This window comes from Perissodus microlepis, chromosome 3, assembly GCF_051167445.1.
Source record: "Perissodus microlepis isolate ML-2025 ecotype Zambia chromosome 3, ASM5116744v1, whole genome shotgun sequence".
NCBI lineage: Eukaryota > Metazoa > Chordata > Actinopteri > Cichliformes > Cichlidae > Perissodus > Perissodus microlepis.
The window spans coordinates 35,053,144-35,076,508 of record NC_140463.1 but is presented as its reverse complement, the minus strand read 5'-3'; the positions used below and the strand labels follow the sequence as shown (position 1 = coordinate 35,076,508).

General features: G+C 43.2%; 2 protein-coding genes across 3 annotated transcripts; both read left to right on the top strand.

Annotated features, from left to right (window-relative positions):
* Window positions 1-506: 506 nt before the first annotated feature.
* On the top strand, window positions 507-15,693 carry dtx4a (deltex 4, E3 ubiquitin ligase a). Of its 2 annotated transcripts, XM_084924212.1 has the most exons (9): window positions 507-642; window positions 877-1,091; window positions 2,496-3,690; window positions 11,763-11,824; window positions 12,294-12,455; window positions 12,541-12,602; window positions 13,384-13,704; window positions 13,808-13,897; window positions 13,984-15,693. In XM_084924212.1, exons 2-9 carry the CDS (start codon window positions 884-886, stop codon window positions 14,212-14,214), a joined length of 2,331 nt encoding a protein of 776 aa, XP_084780338.1. In that variant the 5' UTR covers window positions 507-642; window positions 877-883; the 3' UTR covers window positions 14,215-15,693. The 2 variants fall into 2 exon arrangements, with proteins under 2 accessions (XP_084780338.1, XP_084780339.1); XM_084924213.1 differs by lacking the exon at window positions 507-642 and having other exon boundaries at window positions 649-1,091.
* A 2,704-nt stretch (window positions 15,694-18,397) lies between these two features.
* Window positions 18,398-22,314, top strand: msantd1 (Myb/SANT-like DNA-binding domain containing 1). Its single transcript, XM_084924211.1, has 3 exons — window positions 18,398-19,071; window positions 19,160-19,453; window positions 21,686-22,314. The coding sequence occupies exons 1-3, from the start codon at window positions 18,818-18,820 to the stop codon at window positions 21,975-21,977; spliced, it is 840 nt and encodes a 279-aa protein (XP_084780337.1). The 5' UTR covers window positions 18,398-18,817; the 3' UTR covers window positions 21,978-22,314.
* The last annotated feature ends 1,051 nt before the right edge of the window (window positions 22,315-23,365 follow it).

The following is a 23,365-nucleotide window of genomic DNA, read 5'->3' as shown; positions in this document are numbered from 1 at the left end:
TGCCTTGGAGGCGTGGGGGTGTTCATACACGCGAGTGTCAAAGATTTATTTTCGCCGGTCCAGTACCTGATAGTTAAGTGAGAGCTGGTCGATGGATGCATTTTGGATGAGCCAATAAGTAAAGCTAACTCCAAACTTAGTGTACCGAAAATTTATTAGAGCGATTATGTAACACGGACACGGGATTTTACCTCATTCTTACAGTGATATTGGTGGATCAATACTAAACAAACTACTCTACAAAGCAGTGTTTTTTTGTTGTTTTTTTTACAGGAGGGGACAATTTAACGGGGTAAATACTAAAAATCTATTTTTAAAAAAGAATCCTCCGTTTTTGGTCTGATTATATATATTTTTTAAAAAAAATCTTACAATTTACTATGAAAATCGGTTCATGACAGTAACCTAGTTCACCACCGCCGCACCACCGTGAGCATCCAAGTTGCATTTTCTCCTCTCACCCAAACTTGACTGTGGCTGAGAATTGATTTCGGTAGACGTCACTCATCTGCATAGGGAGTAAAATGCAACCATCCTGGAAGGCTTCTGTTCTGTCTTTGCTTCCACGAAACGCTCTGTATCTCCCCCGTGCAATAAAAGGACCTAATAATTGCTGCACCTCCGAAACTACAAACATGGAAGGTACGGATTGCATGTGCTGTCATCCCGAAAGATGCACTTAGAAGCACAGATAGCACTGAAAACACATCTGGGTTGCAAACTGTCCAAGATGGATGCAGCGCCGCTGTGCGCAGGGCTGCGCGGCGGAGAGGCATCAGCGGGGTACCTTTAAACACCCGTCGCCCCGGCTTCTCCTTCATTTGTGCCTCGGTATTGTCATTTTTTGTTTTTGTTTTTGTTTTTCTGTCTTTCCAGGAGTAGGATGTTACTAGCATCCGCCGTAGTGGTATGGGAATGGCTGAACGAGCACGGACGCTGGCGGCCCTACAGCCCGGCTGTCTGTCATCACATCGAGGCAGTCATCCGGAGCGACCCGCGCTGTGGTAGTGTCGTCCTCGGCCAGGTGGACTCTCGCCTCTCGCCCTATATCATCGATTTGCATTCCATGCACCAGTTCCGACAGGACACAGGTGAGAAACGGGAGGGGGGAGAGGGGCGAGAGGGAGGGTGTGTTTGAGAGAGAGAGAGCGCGGTGGTGGTGGTGGGGGGGGGGGGTGTAATGCTGAAGCTGAGCCTGAGGTGGAGGCCTTTTTTTCTTTTTTTTTATGCTGGCGGGTTGTTATTGATAATCATCCTGCAGAAGTTGATGGGTTTAGTGAGCTGCTGTGGTCTAAAGATCTCACTCAGTGACATAAATTGAATCATTTTCATCTTAAAATCTCAAATCATTGAATTGCCAGGTTCACCAGTTCAGTGACACCCCCCCCCTTCCACACCGCCCCTAGATTTGTGCACTCCAGCATTGAAGAGGTTGGATTTTGAAAGGTGTCAGCTCTGAAGTGAGTCATTCCTGGCAGGAAGTATGTGCTTGCCCATGCATGGGAAGGTTTTCATTGCAAAACCCGGCCCTCGGTATTGTCTTCCAGGAGACACTAGAGGTGATCTGCCACAACTTCACCGAGCAGGCCAGGCAGGGTGGTATAAGACAAAGAAGGGGATTGTCAGACCCCCCCTTTTTTTTCCTCTTTTTGGCAGACACCCCAACATTGGCCTTCTCTCAGCGCTGGCTGATAAAAGCTTTTGTGCGGTTTATTTTCTAAATCCGAAACCAGGCTGAAATGAGGGAGACAGGCAGGGTGCCCCAGTCTGAGGAAGAAAAGCAGTAGCAGCAAGAGAGGAGGAGAGGAATGCGAGGACACTGAAAAAATGGGGTTGACAGGAGCAGAATTCGTGAACGAGCCCATATTATTATGCGTCTGTGCATGGCAGGCCTCGTGTGCTCAACAGTGCTTTATGTTTTGTGTGTTCATTAGTAGTGTGCAATGTTAAAGCTCCAGAGTCACAGTTGCGAAACGTGTTATTTCACAGAATTTGTACGGTTTTCTGTTTTTCCCTGTTATTGTTGCCAGTGAAGAGGCTCAAGTGTGAGGCATCCTTCTTAACGCGACGTATGCAGTGCTATCGGAAGCCGGGATTTGATGTGGGGAGCTTTTACAGTATAGAGACTCTGTGGAGTTTCTCTAGACACCCAGGGAAAGCAAACACAGTCAGCTTTGGGTCGGATCAAGGCTGCCAGCCAATCGGAATTCAGAACACCATGTGCTGTTACCAGGGGCAACCTGTTTGCCCAAATTCTTAGCAAGAAAACACAGACATGTAGAATTTGTTATGGTTGTAATCTACTTGTCCGCAGCAAATTGTAGTGCAGTCGCATTCCTCGTCTCGCGTCTACTTCTCATCGCCTGGCGTCATGTTGAGCAGACTCAGTGAAAAGTCGCTACAGAACTTCATATTCACAGTACAAGTCTTCTTTTTAATGTATACTAATATAGTTTACTGTTCAGTAATTCAGTCCATTGTGGCGTGTTCTTCAGGTACCCTAAGACCGGTGCGACGCAGCTTCTACGACCCCACATCAGCGCCAGGCCAGGGCTGGTTGTGGGAGTGGGAGAACGACGCTGGCAGCTGGACGGCATACGACACTGAGGTGGGCATTGCAATCCAGGCAGCGCGCGACCGTCAGCAGCCCTGGCTGGACCTGGCGCCGCTGGGTTTCTGCTACCTCGTTGACTTCGAAAGTATGACCCAAATCAATGGGCAAACGCAGCGCTGCAGACGCATCCAGCGCCGTTCTGATCTGGCTTACCCGCTGGTATCTGGGCCACTACCCAAGTCTCACCATGCCTGGGGGCCAACGTCCATGCCTGGACATGGAGGACTTCTAGGTGTTGATGTATCTGGAGTGGGCATGGGGATCCGGATGAGCAGCAGTGGGACTGGAAACGGGAGTGCGTACCCCAGCGGGGCGCTCCCGGCTTCAGCCATCACTTCCTTGGGACAGCCATGCGCCTGTCAGCAGTGTATGCTGGTGCTAAGTGTCAAAGCAGGCACTATGTCGACCGCTCACACTCTCGGTCGAAGACCACCACAGACTAAACCACCAAGTCCCAAACTAAGCAGCCTCCCCATCCCAGGAGGCTCTTATTCACTAACCCTCCCTCGGCCTCCAACCCTGTCGAGGTCGCTTTCCCCCCACAGGACATCCATGGTTGGGGCGACAGGTGGATTCAACATAGGTGGTATGGGAGGTGCAGGAGGTATGAGCATGGTTGGTGCTAGCAGCGTTGGCACTACGAGCCTTGGCTACGGAGGAGGCTTCACCCATTCTCTTTCCCTTCTTGGGTCAGCCACAGCTGGTCTCTCCATCTCCTCCACAAGGCCCCCACCTCCTCCTCTCCCACCACCGCTGCCACCGCCCCCCCCACCCTCCACTACGCTATCATCTTCCACCACCTCCACCCCTCACCCTTCCACCTCTGTCTCCTCTCTCTCCATTTCCTGTTCTGCCCCCACAGCACCTGCCTCAGGGCCACCTCTCATCTCCACAGCTACATCCACCTGCACCCCATCACCTTCTGCCCGTGTCCTGGGTCCGGTGTCTTCATCCGGTGCTGCCGCGGCTGCTGCCTGCGCGGCGCCCCTGCCACCTCGGTCTAGCCTCGCAGGGCTGAGCCGTCCCGCGCTGCAGCGTATCGCCATGGCTCAGTCGCGTGCCCTTATCGCCTCTGGGTGAGTAGAAATACGCTGTAATGTTTCAGCACCTGTCTCTGTACGCAGAACCTGCTCGTATCCTGCAAAACTTATCAATGATGAGAACCCTCTCACTCACTCCACACTTCAACACGTCAGCTGTGAAATTAAACACGCCTTCCACACTTCTGAATGACAGGCTTATGTGTTTTTCTGAGCTTCTCTGTCATATGCTCTGTCAGCAAAACAAAGGTTGTAAAGTTCCTGTAAACCATGTTTTCAGTACATGGAAATTTAACAAATAACTTTCTAAGGTACATGTATTTTTGTCACAACAATTTCACATCCGTTTTTTCACAGCCTGCAGTTCCTTGGTGTATTTTGCCTTGCATGCTCTCCTGGTATATCATGTGAATTGTTTCCAGATAGACCAGCAGTATAAAAATGCTCATATGGTATGAAAGGTACCTACAGATCATGATCCAAGCACTAACACTATGTAATACTAAATACATGAAATGTTTCTGGTCATAAGATCCCATGCCAGTTCACTTTACACAAAAAAAAAGCCCAATCAGGCATCAAGACATGTAAAAAGAAAATATTTTTAGACAGCAATTTCCTATTTGTTTGGGTCCCCAACCCCAGGCCCGGGGGTTGGGGACCGCTGATCTAAGACACCAAATTCATTGACTGAAAATTGTCAGCTTCAACCAATTTCACTGAGTGACAATGAGCAACCTGCAGCAATCCCCCACCAGCTGGTTGGCCAATACATTTTCCCTAGTGACAGGTATGACTGGGGCCTTCTGAGAGTGTGTTATGACAGCCCCAAACAACCATGTCTGACATCGATGCTCATTAGTATTTCTGAGCCTTTAATCTTTGTGACAAAGTCCACCAGGCTCAATTACTTTCACGGAAATACAATGAAGGGCATTCATAGAGAACAAAGTGAGCTCTCTCAAGTGTTTGCACATTCCAGAGATTAATCACACAAACAGCAAATGGTGGTAAAGCTCTACAAACACACAGTAGCACAAGTGTCATCTTAAATCAAAGCAAAGTGAGGATGTTGTCAAAACAGCGTCATGAATAGTTCGTATCTGTCACTTAAATAGAAGAACTCTGGTATTCGTTGCTAGTCTTTCAATTAATGATGACCTGATCCAGCTTTTTTTCCTCTTTATGTGTAAAGAAACATCAGGCTCAACTTAAACAGCTTTTATAACTTTGTAACATAAAATGTAAGAAATCCAGAATTTACTGAAATGTTGTCGCTGAGGACAGTTGTTGATTCTGGTTATATGTCTGAGCTTAAAAGTACAGAATGAATGTAGTACCAGGAACCTGCCTGGATGTACTCATGATGGATAAAAACTTAGTTTGCAAGTACTTAACTCTAAGAGATGGGTTGGTAAGAGTGTTCAAGCTTGATTCACAAAGCAGATTTACTGAATTGTCTGGATAACATGGTTAAAAAAAACCCTTTGGTACAATTAAATATAAAAATGTGGATGTGGTGTAATGTGATGTAAAGATACTCAAAGATGCATCAAGAAACAATTTGAATGCTTGTAAAACAAGTCAGGGATGTCCAAAACGTGTCACTGAAAATCTTGATAAGACTTTAGAAAATTCCAGTAAGGAACATTTTAGTGTACAGACATCAGCTGTGTAGCTGCTAAAGTTGTAATTTTAAATTATTGTAAAAACAAATTTCTATAGTAAAAAATGAAAGTAACGTTTTGTCAAGTCACTCTACTGCCTGTAACTGTGCATCAAACAACATCATGGTGACCAAAGTAATTATGGTAGCTAGCAGCCACAGTTATCATTAAAATAAAGGCCCTTGTATTTTGACTGAAGACAAGTAGCTCCCAACTGCTGATTGCACTCCTGTTTAAGATTAAACAAAATAAATAGATATATACATGCAACCAAACGTTTTCCTGTAATATACTGAAATCCATGAATCTACAGCAATTTCTATACATGTCATCTGGAACTTTTTGCATGGTGTTAGCTGTAACTTAAACTAAAAATGCCATGCAGTGGGAATTTATCTAAATATTTGCTAATGAATGCAATATATCAGGAGGATTAATGGCATAAAAACTAGGATTTAAAAATAGGCATTCATGTTGCCTTTACTGCATAGTCTGCAGCACCACTCAGCAAAGAGTATACATACAATTAACAGTAACATGCTGTAATTCATATACAACAAAACTATAAAGTGTAACATTATATACCTCATTTTGCAGTCATCCATCGCATTCATGCAGTTCCTGCCATGTGATTGCTGTGATTTGAGTTGGAATACGAGATGTTTTTACCTGCTATAACCTACAAAAAGATCTCCTTTTATTAGGGAGAAGGATTTGATGTAACAGAGAATTTTGAAACTCTTTATCAGAGTGTCGCTTTTTGACCGCGTGATCTTCCGGTGTTGACGAACTGAGTGCATGAGGATTAATGAAGGAAGTCGCAGTATCCACGTGTCGGAGCCAGAAGGCGCTGGTTAGTTGGATGTCTGGTCATGGTCAGATGGAGGTGCACTGTTCTTGCTGTATAACTAGAATTTTTTTTTAAAAAAACACCGTTGTTGTGTTTAGTTTGTGGCGTTCACTGTGACTGAGTGAATGTCTCTTATTACTTAGGTAGCTGTTTTATATATAAAACTGCAGACATGCAGAGAAAATACATGCGTGCATACTGCTCTGCATAGACCTGGTTTCTAGTTCCAAACATTAGACACATAACCATACACTGAAAAATAATTTCCATGTCACCTAATCCATTCGTGCCCCAGCACAGTGACCCAACTGTCTGAATCCTGGCATTAACTGAAACAACCTCAGTGAAACACCAATTTTTACACCAGCTAAGCCTCAGATTAACACCAATCACAGCAGGATTAATATTTCTGCCTCGTTAATCTCTGCATTTTGTGTCAGGTGAGCTGTATGACAGAGCAATTCTTTAAACATATCAGGTGAGAGTCCAGCAGATGGTCACACCTGCTGCTGCGGTAAAACCACAGACGTCACCGATTCAGAATCGCTCTGATCCTGCCAGCCTGCTCACTGCTTTATCCCTATATCCATGAAACACAAGCGCGGTCACATCCAAACTTTTTTAAACCCGCTGAAACCAGTCATTATTTAAATCCATTGAAATGTGTGGATAATTAAGTTCACCCTTTTTAAAAAGTAAGTAATTAGGAAAGTACAACAATTAGGAGTTATTGCCCCTGTGAGGCATTTAACATCATTGAATTGCTGCTTCACCTTCCAGTGGGACCTTTCACCTGCTGTGAAATAATGTTATTCACAGAAGGAAATTACATGTAATTATTTTTAGCAAAATGAATTCTGCTGGCGGATTAGGGTAAAGTCTTAACAGAAATTACTTCAAATTGTAATTTTTCTTATCATTCAAAAACTTAAACTGTTACTGTTTGACACTACTCGGCGCCACGGTCCTCAGTTAATTTTAAGGTTGCATTCATTATATAGAGTAAACTGTCAACCAGGCTGTATATGAAACATGGGCTTATAGTAGTAAATTGTCAGTCGCAGAGTAACCACACCCTAAATCATGCCCATGTACAAAATGATAATGATAATAAAATGTAAGTAAGAGGATATTTTCCAGACTTGTATATAGTCAGACTTCCAGTCTTAATTGTAGCGTGTTGGCCCCATCAATAATGTTTTCCTTTATTCTTATTTTTCTTTTTGTGGCAGAGGTGACTCAAAGGATGGTGAACTGTAAAGGTGTAATGCACAGAAACAGATAACCTGCTAAATAGTAATGAGTTAGTAATAAGATAGAAGTTCACTTATTAAGACTTGACTACAGACTTACTGGAATTTCTGTTAGTATGATTAGCTACCATTTTCAGATAACTGCATTAAAATTTCTCTACAAATGCACTTGAGATACCAGTTCAGTGACTCAGTTCAGCTGAAATGACGCCTAGCAAAAAGCCGCCAGTGTCACCATCCATCTGTTGCACTTATACAGTTTAGTGGTTAGTCACACAGACCTAGCGACCAGTCAGTGAGCGCCTTGGCAACTTTTGGCCACTAGGGAAAAATATGTATTGAAAAATGTGACTGGTTACTGAATGCTTGCTGCGTGAAACAGTTGTAATGAGTGTGTTGCACCAAAACCATCCTTGCAGTTGCATTGGTTGCAAGAAGATTGCCACGGTCACTTATAGTTTGCATCTAAGACAGCGGTCCCCAACCTTTTTTGCGTGACGGACCGGTTCATGCCCGACAATATTTTCACGGACCGGCCTTTAAGGTGTCGCGGATAAATACAACAAAATAAAACTAGTACCGGTACCGAAAAAACAGAAGATTTATTCATAACACATGTGAAAAGACCCAGGAAAACCGAGTTAACGATAAAACCGATAAAAACCCTGAAAACTATACATTTCACACCTGAGCCTCAACTCTCGCGGCCCGGTACCAAACGACTCACGGACCGGTACCGGTCCGAGGCCCGGGGGTTGGGGACCGCTGATCTAAGACACCAAATTCATTGACTGAAAGATGTCAGCTTCAACCAATTTCACTGAGTGACAATGAGCAACCTGCAGCAATCCCCCACCAGCTGGTTGGCCAATACATTTTCCCTAGTGACAGGTATGACTGGGGCCTTCTGAGAGTGTGTTATGAAGAGGAAGATTAAATAGAGTTGCCCAAACAATTTTTTTGTACCAACTAGTAAACATTCCTGTTCTAAAGCTGGTAAAACATTAACATGGAAGTCTCTGGGCTGTTCTCCCTTTTGGAGCCAGCGTGAAAAGGTATGTGGGTTATCACTACACTGATGACTTTTTGCCTTGCACATATCCTCTTGAGCTGTCACTGGGTCCAAAATATTTATCTGTTGAGCTTTAATTATTCAAATCTACAGAAGAATTCAAGCTGCAGTGAATTTAACAAAGCAGCTCGCTTTTACTTTCTGAAGAGGATCAAGTAGAATTTCTTTAAGACCACAAAAGATGAGCACATGCTGCAGTAGCAAAGGAAGCACAAGACACATGTACATACAAACTGTAGCAAGAAAACATGATGACAAATAGAGGAAGTGTGGTACTAGAAGATGTTAAAGAACTCTCATACTGGATTTAAACAGTCTGCTGAAAAAACAAAAATATTGTAGCATTTATGCGGTTTAGTTAAAAAATAGTACTATGTAAGTTTGTTTTGTAAAAGAATTTCCTTTAGTAGATGGATTGATGAGCTGTTGTTGAGAGTTTGCCTGCAGTGAAATTGAGCAGATGGTTTGTAAGTGAGGCGTTAGCGTGTCGGGGGTCTTCAGCGTCACGGATGCATCACAGTGACGAGAGTTTCCGTTGGTCGGCGAACCTGCTGGGGGCCCTTTCTGCTTTTTCTGCACTGCCTATGCTTGTCTCCATAAAAAGTAACGCGTCATCATTCCAGCCTAATGACTGGATTTACTTCTGCTTCAAGTTTTAATTAACCAATTTGTTTATTAGATTTGATTCAGGGTGTGAGCTTGTGTTGCCATATGCGGTGGCTTGTGCGTTTCCATCATCCAGCGCTCCAGATGGACTCTGCTCTAATGCCGATAGCTTAACTGAGATCAGAGAAACGTGACTGGCCGACACGCCCCGGCTTGTTTTCTTAACCTTTCTCCACTTTTCTTCCACCTCATACTGCTCACTTATTCCCGCCGGACACACAAATAAAATGCCAGTCAACATTTACCCGTTAGAGATCGAGTCGGTCGGCTGAACGTTTTCTTAGTCACGTAAGGAGCATGCTCAGAGGGAGTTAATACCACAGCTAGGACACTTTGTTGGTAAACAAACAAATATAGAGCCACAGCACCGTGTAATCAGGTTGACCAGTACAGGAACCTGAACAGTCCAGTAATTCCTTACTGTGAGGTTTTCCATGCCATCGTCACATCATTTACTTAGAGAGGGAAATTACAGGGTTTTTTCTTGTCTTTTTTCTTTCTTTTTTACATTTTATTATGTATTCTATTAACTGTAGAATAATCTGATCTCTTCTAGTGACACAGGAGTCACTGTTCCTCAAAAGCTCAATTTTTCTTTAGTGACTTCAAGATAAGCAGGTTCAATTCTGCATATGTTAAAATGACTCCCAGATTTGTCATCGCATCTATTTAAAGCTCTGTCCAAAGCTAAGTCACGATCACAAATAAGACATTATATGAATCTATATTAAGTGAAGAAAGTATCAGTCATTTATCTTCAGCTCTAGAAATGCATTTTGAATTTGATGACTACCAAAAACACAATCAAGTTATACAAAGAGGAAGAAAAGTACTTGAATTATATAGCGCAGGGCCACATACAGGGTAAGTCGACCTTAATGTAAGCGGGCCAGACGAGTGAAACCCTCCTTTCAGTCAATGTGCAAGTGCAATTTCAACAGCACATCTCAGTTTTTCTATGTGATAAAGGAGTAAAATTACAGAAAACGTTCTCCCCAGACTGTCCTGTATTTATAAAACAAAGTTTTTGTTGATTGAAAAAAAAATCTTTGAAATCTCTAATAGATGAAATAGATGATAAGAAACAGGAACTTGTCTGTCACTTGATTGTTTACACTCACTTGACTACTTTGGTGTAGTATGAATGGCTGTGGGGGAGGTTTTTTTTATCAGCAGGAAAAGCTTTAAAACTTAAAAGTACAGTTAAAAATCCAAAATGTATGCCCTCCTTCATATATCCAGCGGGCCAGATTGGAGTCTTTACTAGGCCAATTCTAGAACCAGGGCCTTATGTTTGCTTTTGTAGTCTTACTCGAAACACTTTAGACTAGAAACCACATTTTCAGTCATACATAGAGTCCTTTATTTTACACTCTATATCTGCTGTGTTTACCCCACATGTAAACCAGTCACCCTAACATGCATGTCTATTTTGCTGTGGTCAAAACGACCTGCTGAACTTCAAACTGAGCGTCAGAATCAGGAGGAAGGATAATTTAAGTGACTTTGATCATGGTGTGGTGGTTGGTGCCGGACGGGCTGGTCTCAGTTATGTTTGTGATTTTCAGATTTAGTACATGTTGATTCACTAACGACATCATAGTACTAACTAAATCAGCTTTTTAAAGTCAGAGGGATTCTTTTGTATCGCCATATTGTAACTCGTATAGTCACCAACCTGGTGCTGCCTTATGGCAGCCTGGCAGTGTGATGTAGCATCTGACAGGTAATCCCTGCTGTAACAAATCTCTGGCCTACAACCAGAGTTTAGCCACCAGATGGAAACAGGTGGATTAGGCCTATAAAAGAGGAGAGCGATCTAACACCGGCACACCGGCAGAGGAAGAGGGAGACGGGGGCAGACACACTGACACACTAAAGAACAGAAGAGTGAGAAACCAGTGGAGAGGAAGCTTAAAAAACGTATCATCTGCATATCGCTGCTGGAATATTTTTGACTCGTATCTGTGGTTTTTGGCACTTTCGAGCAAGAGCGATGACTGTTATCAAAAGTGGCAGACCGTAAGTACGCTCCTCTGATGGGTCAGCCGTGATGTTACTGCGCTCACTGCAGACTCTCCCTGTGTGCTATACACATTACAGCTGTGCTTAAAGTTACTGTAGCATTTCAATATGTTCATAACAAATTTGACATACTAAACAGCATTTTTAAATATCTTGAACAAAAACTGGAGGTTAAAATGAACAATAATGTCACCTTCTTGTATAAAAATCAAAGCTGCTTTTGTTGGAGTTGATGGATTTTAGCTTAAAGTGTTTATAATTTTGTGATCACCGACCCTGGGATTTTACAAGTATTGTTACTGAGAAAATAAAGCAGCCAGGGCTCTGGTGCTGCCATTTAATCCCAAACATATGTGGCAATTATAGGGCAGCATGTCAATCCGTGTTTGTTTCTCCACTTGACTCGGCAAAAGCTCCTTAACCTGCTGACACTAAGTAAGGTGGACGCGAGCATCTGCTGTATCTAACTGCACCTGTTCACAGGTGACTCATCAGATTTCTTCAGTCTGCATGGAGGTGACCTGACCTGTGTCAGCGATCAGTAGATTCATACAGCTTTGTTTTCCTTGTTGCAGAGTGCCAACAGTTCCAGTGAAGAACCTGAATGGATCCAGTCCTGTACACCCTGCACTGGCAGGTAACCTATGCTAACTACCTGAATCAATCCAAATGATTTAGACTGGATCATTCTCATAACACAAGAGCTCATCCAGCTTTGTGTATGCAATAGGACAGCGGTCCCCAACCCCCGGGTCTCGGACCGGTACCGGTCCGTGAGTCGTTTGGTACCGGGCCGCGAGAGTTGAGGCTCAGGTGTGAAATGTATAGTTTTCAGGGTTTTTATCGGTTTTCAGCGTTATTTTGTTATCATTTTGATCGTTAACTCAGTTTTTCTGGGTCTTTCCACGTGTGTTATGAATAAATCTTCTTTTTTTCGGTACCGGTACTAGTTTTATTTTGTTGTATTTATCCGCGACACCTTAAAGGCCGGTCCGTGAAAATATTGTCGGGCATAAACCGGTCCGTGGCGCAAAAAAGGTTGGGGACCGCTGCAATAGGAATGTATGGGTAGTATGTCTCATGCCCCCTCTTCTGGCTATATTCAGGTATAACAGGCATCTTGATGAGCGCAGCAGGGCTTCCTGTCTGCCTGACCCGCCCTCCCAAGCTGGTGCTTCATCCTCCACCTGTCAGCAAGAGCGACCTCAAACCTGTCCCGGGGTTGGGCCACTGCTGTCGCAAGACCACAAAGAAACAGGCCCGGAAAGGTGAGCTAGTTGTGATTTGAGGAAGAGCAAATGTGATTTGTGACTATAATGAAATTCTCACTGAATTTTGTGTTTCTGTCTGTAGGCAAGACTCCAGAGGAAGTGGTGAAGCGCTACCTCCAGAAAGTGCGAAATCCCCCAGAGGAGGTGAGTTCTCTCCCTATGGAGGGCATTTATCTAGCAAGTCTATTTATGATGGACACATCATAGCTTCCAGCAACATCTCTTAGAAATCTAACATATAGAACAGAGCCCGTGTTTGGGACAATAATGACCAGTAAAATGATGTTGGACTTTGATGGGATTCATTCTTAATAACTTTTAAAATACTTTCAAAGCAAAATACAGCAAAAACTTAAAATATTGGGCCAAATTGCTCCCTTTGAGGCTCAGGACTTATACTCCTGATTATATAACTGAAAAATGTGGGAGGGAAAATAACCACATCTGCACTATTCTCAGTTTCAGGAGCAAATTACATAGTAGAGTTGTTTTGGTGTCCATATTTTTACGTGGTAGAAGTGTAGAAGGCGTACTAATGCTGCTCAAAGCCATGACACGTGCTGAAAGTTGTTGGGAGGTGATCAAACATTAAAAAAGAGCTGCGCAGTGTAGCCTCAACATTGTGTCGTGATATTTCAGGGAAATTTGTGACAACGATATTTCTGATGATATAGGGAAAAATACCTGAATAACATTTTACCTTTAATTGCAGCTTGCAGGGAGCAGCATTTATTATAGTGCAGTAGTAGTGACACAGCACAAGTCAAATGTAAGCACTCCAATGTCTGGAGTCGCTGGATTACAGATATCTGATAACATAAAATACCGGTATTATCTCAAACAGCATGATGTGGCACGTGCTGATAATTTGAAAATCTTTCTGCATTGGACAGAACTCAAACTGTCCTTTATCTTTCTATGTCAGGATTGCACCATCTGTATGGAGGCCTTACCTGGACCATCGGGCTACAAAGGTCCTGGTGTGGGTGGCATCTCCAGGGCCGAGTCAGTGGGTCGTCTGGCACAATGCGGTCACCAGTACCACCTGCAGTGCCTCGTTGCTATGTACAATAACGGCAACAAGGACGGCAGCCTGCAGTGTCCCACCTGCAAGACCATTTACGGAGTAAAGACTGGCAACCAGCCACCCGGCAAGATGGAGTACCATGTCATCCCGCACTCCCTGCCTGGCCACCCAGACTGCAAAACCATCCGGATCATATACAACATCCCTCCTGGCATCCAGGTAGATTCAGTATATCGGTGTTTATGTGGTGCTAGCAGCAAAAGAAGCATAAATGCGTCTCTTTTTGAATGAAGTGACAAACTGTTCTTCTTCTGGTCTTCAGGGCCCGGAGCACCCAAATCCAGGCAAACCCTTCACTGCACGTGGGTTCCCCAGACACTGCTACCTTCCTGACAGCGAGAAGGGACGCAAGGTAAACACAGAAATGTCTCTTCTTTTGAATTTCAGATGGGTAAGATGGTCATATATTAACACGTGTTCTTTATTAACCCTTTCCAGGTTCTGAGGCTGCTTCTGGTAGCGTGGGATCGTAGGCTCATTTTCTCTGTGGGTACGTCGAGCACTACAGGTGAGAGCGACACGGTCATCTGGAACGAGGTGCATCACAAGACCGAGTTCGGCTCCAACCTCACGGGCCACGGGTACCCCGACCCCGGCCACCTGGACAACGTCCTCGAAGAGCTCAAAGCTCAGGGCATCACCGAGGAGGAGTGTCTACCCAGAGACTGAGCAGAGACATTCACAGCACTGAAGACACAAGAAGATACCAGGCGTGAGTCTTTAAACACAATCCTGGGACGGGGATCCGCAGCTAGACGGACCAGTTCTTTTCAAAATGTGACGAAACGAACAGAGGAAACTTTTACACCAGATGATGGAGAAGGACTATAAAACAAAAGCCCCAACAGAAATAGCTTCAGCAGAATTTGCTGCGACTCAATTTTTTTTTTTTTCTCTTACGACTGCATGAGTCAGTTTTGATACGTACGTGGGGAATCATTTTCTTTCCTGATGCAGTAATGGTGTCAAGGTTGCCGATGTTACTCAGTGAGACATTTGAGACCACTGTGCACATACGAGTCATTGTTAGTTTGTGGGGGGAACAAAAACTGTCATTTATACTGTCAAACTTCATATCAAGAATGTAACTAACTGATTTTGTTTTTCTTAAGTGATGAAGTGTTTACCACTCCTGCTGCTGCTGAACCGAATGGAAGTGAAATTTAAGTCGTTTTTAAAGTGTTAGTCCACAAGCAGAAGCAGATAAATCCTCCAAATGTTTGACTGGATATCTGAGCTTGGATATTTGCTGACCTCTAGTGGTACTTTTCCAGAACTACATTCCTTTTTAGGTTTGATTTTTAACTTGTTCTTGTATGTTACGAATACTTCATATATTATATGATATCGGTTCCATTAATTCGTGTTTTTTTTATACTATAATTTCACATTTTGTTTAATATGCTGCGTTCCATTGTATTGTTTTTGGGTTTGGCTTGACAGACAAAGACATGGGAGGGAAGTTTAGATAAGCTGCTGGTGTACCAGAGTTTGCCTGATACTTTATATGCCATTTACCAGCCCCTTTCTTTAAAAACAATCATTTTTTTAGTATTTTTCTATTTAAGAAATAAGCTGACATTCCTGAATCCTTTGGCCCTGAGAGCATGGGTGTATTTAACAGCTTTCTATGTCTTCTTGTATCTGCATTAATGTTAATGACTGATAGAGGAAACCCTATCGTGGATTAATCCATTACCCCCCTAGGAGGCGTAAATTCCCCAAAAGCTAGGATTGGACCTCCTGCCTGAGCTCAGATTTGCACAGTGTCTTTTTACTTAGTGTCAAAAGGAAACAGCTTGTATCTACTGTATTTTTTTCCTTTTATTGTGTAGGATACACACCAGCCTCAAATGCTCTAATCACACTACAGAATGTGGTCAGCGGTTGTATTTGTCATGTTTTGTTTTTTGCCATGCGCGGTTCTAAAAGACTATCTTGATGTAGGTCCAGCTTGGGCCAAAGTGGTCCACTGTGGACCAGGTTGTTATGTTAAAGAGAAATGCAGCAGTATGTGTCAACATACTAATGTAGGCCAACATCAAAAGCATTTTTACTTTATGATATTTTATGTATGCACTGTATTCTATGTATATGTTTTATGTGCATAAATTTGCATTAAACATTTTTCTAAGGTTCAAAGAGAAAGCCTGAAGCCTCAACTGGTTTATTTTTTTATTTTTAAGAAGTGATGATCAAGTCGGACTATTTGACTTTCTTGGAAGGTAGCTCTTTAAACTTTTGTTTTGCTAAGATAAAAACTTATTAAAAACAGGTATATTAAAAAACAAAACAAAAACAAATGATATCGGGGTTAAATTTTAGTGGCTTTTGATAAGAAGCAGTCCCGGTGTGTGACCAAGCACAGTAGTAATGTCTGTGTTGAGTCTGCTAACATTAGCAGTAAGTTGTAACACTGACGCTATTAAAAAGTTAGCTAGATATTACAGCTTTACTTATTAAATAAAGTAACTTGTTATTATAGTTATTTTTGTGATAAGAAAAATTAACACCATATTTCTAACATTTGTTATATTGCTCAGGAGAATTTAGCTTACTGTAAGTCTGCTTCGGGATGCGTTGACTTTAGCTAATTTTACAGCTAGTTGATATTGGAAGCATTTATCAACTTTCCCACAAAATTTGGTGCCAAACAATTGTAAGTGAACTAAAAGTTATCCTAGCATTAGCACCATTCTCCTCCTTGATGTGTCATGAAGGTTGTAGAGCTGTGTTTAGCTAGCAGGTATGTCTGCTCTTTGCAGCTAACAGGTGCTTTCCACTCCGGTACAATTTACATGATGCTTTTTTTCAATGCTACCAATAGCAGGCCACATGATATCACTTAAGACAAAAAGTAATCTGAGCACTTCAGTAAGTTACCTGTTCCACCACATCCCTGAGTTCCTCTGTTGAATTGAGATCTGAGTACATTTGAGTGTAGAGAACTTGTTGTCATGTTCAAGAAATCACTTAAGGATGATGTGAGCTTTGTGTTCCTGCTGGAAGCAGATATCAGAAGATAGTTACACTGCAGTCATAAAGGAATGGACAGGGTAAGCAACAACACTCAGGTATGCTGTGGTGTTTAAATCCCTGCACCATTAAACCACTGGCAGCCTGAACTATTAAGGCAAGATGACTGTACCATCTGAATGCCAGCAGAAATCAAGATTCATTAGAACAGGCCATTTACCATTTACAGAGTGCATGAAAAATAAGCAGCATGCTTATAAAGGAGACTGGATGTATTAGATTTTAAGTTCTTCAGTTTCTCCTGAAAACCTTTGTTAAATCGGCTGATAGGACATTTTAATCCAACATTTGATCATTTCTGAAATGCTTTATGTGTGAATACAAACTACACTGTGAGTGAGGTGAAATTAGAAATGAAAGATTCCTTAACGAGATCTCTGATGTACAATTTTAGTTTTTTTACCACGTGGCTCTATTTTACTGATCACTCACAACAGTGACTTCTGCCTGCAGACGTGAGCAGTGCATCAAATCGTTTATCCGCAGATTAGTCTGGCTCCTGGATTACTAGTCTGGATTACCTCCACCTTATTGAATGAAAAAATGCACAACGGTAACTAAAATGCAATCATAAAGGACCGCAGAGAAAAGAGAGAGAGGAGGGGGCGGGGCGTGATGCTGAAATAAGCCGAAGTGACAGATTATTTTTAATATTTTGAGGCTCATTTTGAGACTCAGTCAAAAAACGATCAACTGTTTAATCCGGAGCAAAAACGCGACGGGGCAACGATTGCAACCCTTTCAAAAAAATCTTTTTAAGTGTCAGTCACATTTCTTCAAGCACACCGAGAACCTTTCACGTCAACTTTCGTTTGCGTTTCCATTTCTGCAACGGCAGAGATTTATCTTAAGTGACAGATGTGATGGATCAGGCAAAGCTGCCAATTAGTGGTATGAACATGCAGCGCCCGCCTGTCAGGTTAGTGGGGAGCAGATGGGTTAAAGATCTAATCAGCCTGCAACTGAGTTAAGCTGGACGCAATGCAGCTAATGGCACTAATGCACCTAAAGTGAGAATACATGATGGTTATTGCTGCATTGCCAGTTTTAAGGTGGCAAAAGTAAAAGAAATAAAAATAAAAATGTGGGAGACAAAGCAGGGGCTGAATTGCTGCCAACTCGCTGTCTGTGTGTGAACGACGGTGGTGCTTCAGTGCGTAAATGCTACTGAGAGAAACATGAGACCAGGGGAGGTAGAGGGAAAGGAAAGGAAAGAAATATGCACATAAACTGGTTAATGCGCACAGGGGCAGGGGAGAGCCGCCCTTTGCAGAGACTGGAATGGGGGTGGGGGGAGGGAGTCCCCAAATGGTCAGAGAAACCCTTTCTGCAGGGGTCCATTGTCTGCTGACCATGACTATGAAAAGAAAGCTGATTACAGGAGACAGCATGTTGTGTTGCTTCGATGGTTGCCTGCAGTTGATCACTACACGTTGCCGTTTCGTCTGATGTCTCCCTTTTGTTATCCCCACCTAAAAAAAAAAAAGAGCTTCACAGCTTTGCGGTGTGATGCCTGGGCTTGCTTTCTCAGGTCTGAATTGCAGGCTGCGAGTGTTTCTGCTCTCTTTTTTCCTGCATCCTGCCAGATAAAGCAAATCCTCCCTCTCCTCATCTCAAAATGACTTGTGTATTATTAAAAGCTTTTAAATGGAGCAGAGTGCTGGCTGACTACCAAATCCACTGCCTTGTTGCCAGGGAAACACATACCCATGGTCTCCACTCCTCCTCCTCCTCCTCCTCCTTCTCAGTGCTTTTTTCCCCCTCCCACCCCTCCCCCCCTCCCCGGAGGCTCATATTTCAAAACCATCAGCAGTCTTGTGTGCTCACACTGCTGCCTTTCAACTAAAAGCTTTTTGTGCTTCCAGTGAAGCAGAATGGAGGGGAGAGAGAGCAGATGGGAGTGGTTAGAGGAGAGGGGAGGGAAAATAAAGGGCCTCCCTCACTGTTGCCAGGGCAACTTGATGTCACGGTGACATCACGCACCACTAAAAGCTTTTAACCGGATTCCTCTCCTGCCTTAGGCCCCATTTTGAGTCCTCTTTCAGTTAGACTAGGGGGAAAGGCACAGGCAGGGTGGTGGTGTGTGTGTGTGCCTTCCTGCTTCTATCCCTCCATTACTGGAGACTCAACACGGCTCTTTAGCACAGTAAAAGGCTTTCAAAACCAACCTCTAAAGCTCTGCAAACAGAACCGGCACAGGTCAAGAGAGTCATTTAAAAAAAATTGTTTTTTTAAAATGGCATCAGAGGATGGTTTCAGCTACCTGATGCCAGGCCACAGTGAGAAACACAGACGGGCCCCGAACTGGACCGATGGCGAAATGAAAGCCCTCCTGTACGTGTGGGAGGAACACCACAACGAGCTGAAAATGAGCAAGAGGAACGCTAAGGTTTACGAGAAGATGTCCCAGAGGTTCTTTCAGCTGACAGGAGAGCAGCGCTTCAAAGAAGAGATCAAGATGAAAATCACCAATATGTCTTTTCAGTACAGGCAAGTGCAAAACCCTGGTCCAAAGTCATGGCTCCAGCTGCTGCCCCATTTTTTTTGTTTTTGTTTTACATTTTCTCTGCTTTAACAGGCGACTGAAAGCTACAGTTGGCGAAGGCAGCGAGGCGCCGGATTGGCCGTACTACAAGGCCATAGAGAAGATCCTCTCCAAGCCGCTGGAGAACGGCAGGGTGAACTCTTTGGAGTTTCAGGCCTCTGCAGCGGGTCCCTCCACTTCCTCCCAGTCGACAGACAACCTGGTGCCACAGTCAGAGGAGGGGCTGATGGGATTCCTGCCAGAGTACACAGGCTCCTCGGACGAGATGGAGATCAAACAAGAGCTGGACTCGCTGAGCTCTGATAGTGAGCACACACAGGGCTCCAGGTAACAGGAAATAGAGGAGACACACAGTGCATGTGTGTGTCATAGTGAATATGTGCACTTTTGAAACACTCATAAAGATAATAATAGATGAACTGACCTTTGTATGCTATTGTTTCAGAGAAGCAACCCACCAGATATACAGTTTTATGCAGTTTTCAGCTTGCCAGCTATAACTGAAAGTGACTACCTTTCCTCAGCTGGGTTACTTGTTGCTATGCTTTATTTAAACCTTGAATGCTAAAATTATATACACGATTGCTTTTTTCTCTGTAAAGTATACTTACTTTACTTACTTACTAATAATCTGTGTAGGTCTGTCTGTTCCTCTGATCCACTCCAGACTTGGTGAGTCTGTCGCTGGGGACTCTGGCAAGGGCAGTGCTCAATTTTGAGGTTGTTTAGATTAGCGGTTCTCATTTTTTTTTGGGGGGGGGGCTAAATGTAGTTCCTTGTTAAAAGTGTTTCCACACTGACAGACACACACACTATCTTTCTGGGGACATTCATGCATTCCCAAGCCTCTTAACTCTACGTTTAGCCATAACAGCTAAGTGCTAAAGTCTTAAATTCACCCTAATTCTTTAACCCTAAAACCAAGCCTTAGCCCTCAAATAAACTTTTGATGGACTGAAAAATGAGTCAAAAAGTTCTTGCTTTAAAAAAAACCCTCATCACTCTGATGCACTAAAATTCAATCTGGATGTGTTTTCTTGTCATTATTGTTGTTGTTGCCATTAGTTTCCTGTGGCAAACCACAGCAAACGCTCACTCATGCTTAGGGATGGGCATCGAAAACCGGTTCTTGTTGAGAACCGGTTCCCACTGTTTCAATTCTTTGGAATTGTTTTCCATTTTTGCAAACGATTCCCTTATCGATTCCAGTCACCTCGAATGACGTCACCACGTTGCGGAGCGTCATTTACCTGGCAGGAAACATGGCGGCTCAAACGCTCAAAAGTTTGGTTATACTTTACGAGAACGGATGACAACAGGGCAACTTGCAATACTTGCAAAGTAGATATTTCATTTAAGGGAGGAAACACTACGAATATGCAAAAGCATTTGCTCACAAAACACGCGATAACCTTAAATGAATGTCGTGTTTTTAATTCCGCTCCGGACTCGTGAATCTCAACCCAGCAGCAGCGGTAATGTTTGTACGTCCTCTCCCGTTATTGCGGCAGGTAAATAATCAACTAACAGTGCATATTATGTTAGCGCGATCTGCCTTCTTACAAAACCTGCCATTACTGTGCATTTAGGTGACCATGATGAGAGAGACAGACAGAGTCTGGCTGGCTCAGATGCTGGCAGTTCTCGCTGCAGTCTACTGGTAGCGTCTCCTTTCAGGCCAGGATAGACGAATGTCACCGAGCAGTGACTAAGTTTGTGGTCAAAGGCTTGCACCCATTTGCCACAGCAGATGCCCCCGATTTTCGGTAAGTGAATGTGTTTAATTGTAGGCAGGGACATTACTGGATATTCTTGTGTAATTGCTACTGAATAATTTATGTTATACTTTGTTATTGCTACAGAAGAATATTAATTTTATTATTTTACATTTACAATTTTTTTTCCTGGGGACCCTGTGACACCCCATTGAAGAGCCGTAGGCTGTGGATCTCTTAAGATCTCACTGTTGGGTTTGTAAGGCCATGTTACTCCTAAATTTCTATCTTGTTCAAAGAGAAGATATAAAACAAAGTTCTAAGCTAATCGACCTTAGTGTTCTCCTTTTTTAAAAAGAATCGATAAGAGAATCGATAAAGAATCGAATCGTTAAACAGAATCGAAATTGGATCGGAATCGTGAAAATCTTATCAATACCCATCCCTACTCATGCTGCTTCTCCAGAAAGCTGCAGCCCACAATCTGCCTGTACTGGTTAGGCAAAATCAGAAACATGCATCCAGCTGATGTGTCCTCAGGGCTGTCTTCTTATTAAAACTGTGCCTCTCAATTGTCTGTCTTAATTGTCAGAAAAATCTGTAGATTGTAGCTACCAGTAATAAGCCATGTTTCACTCCCTTTAAATGCCGTCCAGAGTAGCTGGTTGTAAAACACTTGAAATGGTTTACTTGTATGATTTCTGCCTTCGGCGCGAGGAGCCGATGCACACAAACCAATGTTATGTTGAAGGTCGTGGAACTAACCTGTGAAAATGCGAACCCAGTGTGATCTCTTCTACCAGGCACTGCCTGCTCTGAAAGGTTCCCCTCTCTGCTCCCCCAGCTCACATCCTATCTCGGCCAGGAAGAGGAAGGCCAGCAAGCACCTGTCCTTGAAGCGGAAGAAACTGCGAGTCTTGCAGGCTATGCTGCAGCAACAGAAGAAGTCGAGCCGGGCCATGGAGGAGACGTGCAGGGAGGTGCGTCGAGCCGTGCACCAACAGAACCTCCTCCAGGTCCAGTGCCTGCAGCTGCAGGAGCGCATGATGAACCTCCTGGAGAAGATGATCCAGCTTCCCGCCACTGCATCAGCCACATGGGGTCAGAGTGGGGTGAAGGATCCGGGAAAACCATAAAGTGTTTTTTGTTTTGTTTTGTTTTTTATTGGGGGGCATTGCCTCACCTAAAGCCTTGTTGAATACAAAAAAATGATGTATTTTATTTTGGCATTCCAGGTTTATCCTATTGTGAGTAAAGCTCTGTGTAGAAATGGTAGAGACAGGCACGAATACAGGCTTTTACCATTTCTGGAGGAGCATCATTTGTAGAAGATAAACATGTTATTGCATTTGTTAGCACTTTAGCATCAACATTAAGTCGGGCTCCACTGTACATTTTCATTTTAGGAACAGTTGTATAAGATTTCTTGATAATTTGCCAAGTACCCTAATAAAAATCACTGTGGGAACAACAGCCATCATTTTTTTTTCTTTGCCAGGATAATTACATGTTACATGGGAGGTCTGATGCCAAAACAGGGCAATTTGTAGCAACCATGAACCAGGAATTTAGGCGGTAATCCCCACTGTTACTGCAGTCATTTGGTAAAGAGCTGCCAGCAAATGGCAACACAAGCTGCTTGAGATTTCTCAGAAAAAGAAACCTTGACTATGTCTTTTTGTGCAAAACAGTAGCTTTAATGAAACATTCCTGACTTTCTTTTGCGTGAGAATGTGACAGAGTGATTGGTAACCTTGATATTTATAGTGTTATACTGATATCCACATAAAAATTTCTAGGAATATGGGTCATTAGTCATAATAAGACTCTGACAAGTCAGACAGATTCTTCTATTTGTATCATAACAAAGCAGCATTTTTACAGCATTTAGTTTAAGGATTTGATATATATGGAAGCTTTCATTCAAGGCAGAAACCCGCAGATTTGTTTTTTGAGAACTGACAACTATGCAAAGATAACCTGCTGCTGTCTTTCACTCTAACATCCCCCATCTCCGTGACTCTACAGTACAATTATTGGGATGCAAAATACACAGAGAGTGGAGGCTGACATTAGCTGAAATATTAAGGTCTTTGCCTTTCAGCCCATTTTAAGAGGATTTGGAGAAATAGGGGGGATTAGGCTAGTTCCATCACACATTACACCAGCTCAAAGGAAGTCATTCCTTCATGAAAATGAGAAAGCAACATCGTTTGTTTCCTTATAACACACTGAACTGTGTGGCCTGTGTTTGCATAGTATGCTCATTGCTCACAGCCGTAATAAATAAATCATTAAGTGCAACGTCATTGCATTAGACTTCTAATCCTGTTGTTATATAGTGGTTTGTCAAAACGGCTGTCAGTTTCTTGCAAATTAGTAAGCTACACCGCACATGACTAGTAAGGCCAGGGGTGAGGCAACCGTTGCAGCCCTTTGACCAGAGTTAGTGTTTACACACCATCCGCCGTAAAGAGCCGCAGTCGAGTGGAGGGGAAGGAGTTAACCAGAGGCAAAGTGGATG

Excerpts from the sequence above, each read along its gene's own strand:
- dtx4a (XM_084924212.1), top strand. The coding sequence starts at position 884 with ATGTTACTAGCATCCGCCGTAGTGGTATGGGAATGGCTGAACGAGCAC. Across the intron at positions 3,691-11,762 it reads CGTGCCCTTATCGCCTCTGG|AGTGCCAACAGTTCCAGTGA; the intron begins GTGAGTAGAAAT and ends TCCTTGTTGCAG. Across the intron at positions 11,825-12,293 it reads TGTACACCCTGCACTGGCAG|GTATAACAGGCATCTTGATG; the intron begins GTAACCTATGCT and ends GGCTATATTCAG.
- msantd1 (XM_084924211.1), top strand. The coding sequence starts at position 18,818 with ATGGCATCAGAGGATGGTTTCAGCTACCTGATGCCAGGCCACAGTGAG. Across the intron at positions 19,072-19,159 it reads AATATGTCTTTTCAGTACAG|GCGACTGAAAGCTACAGTTG; the intron begins GCAAGTGCAAAA and ends CTGCTTTAACAG. Across the intron at positions 19,454-21,685 it reads GAGCACACACAGGGCTCCAG|CTCACATCCTATCTCGGCCA; the intron begins GTAACAGGAAAT and ends CTGCTCCCCCAG.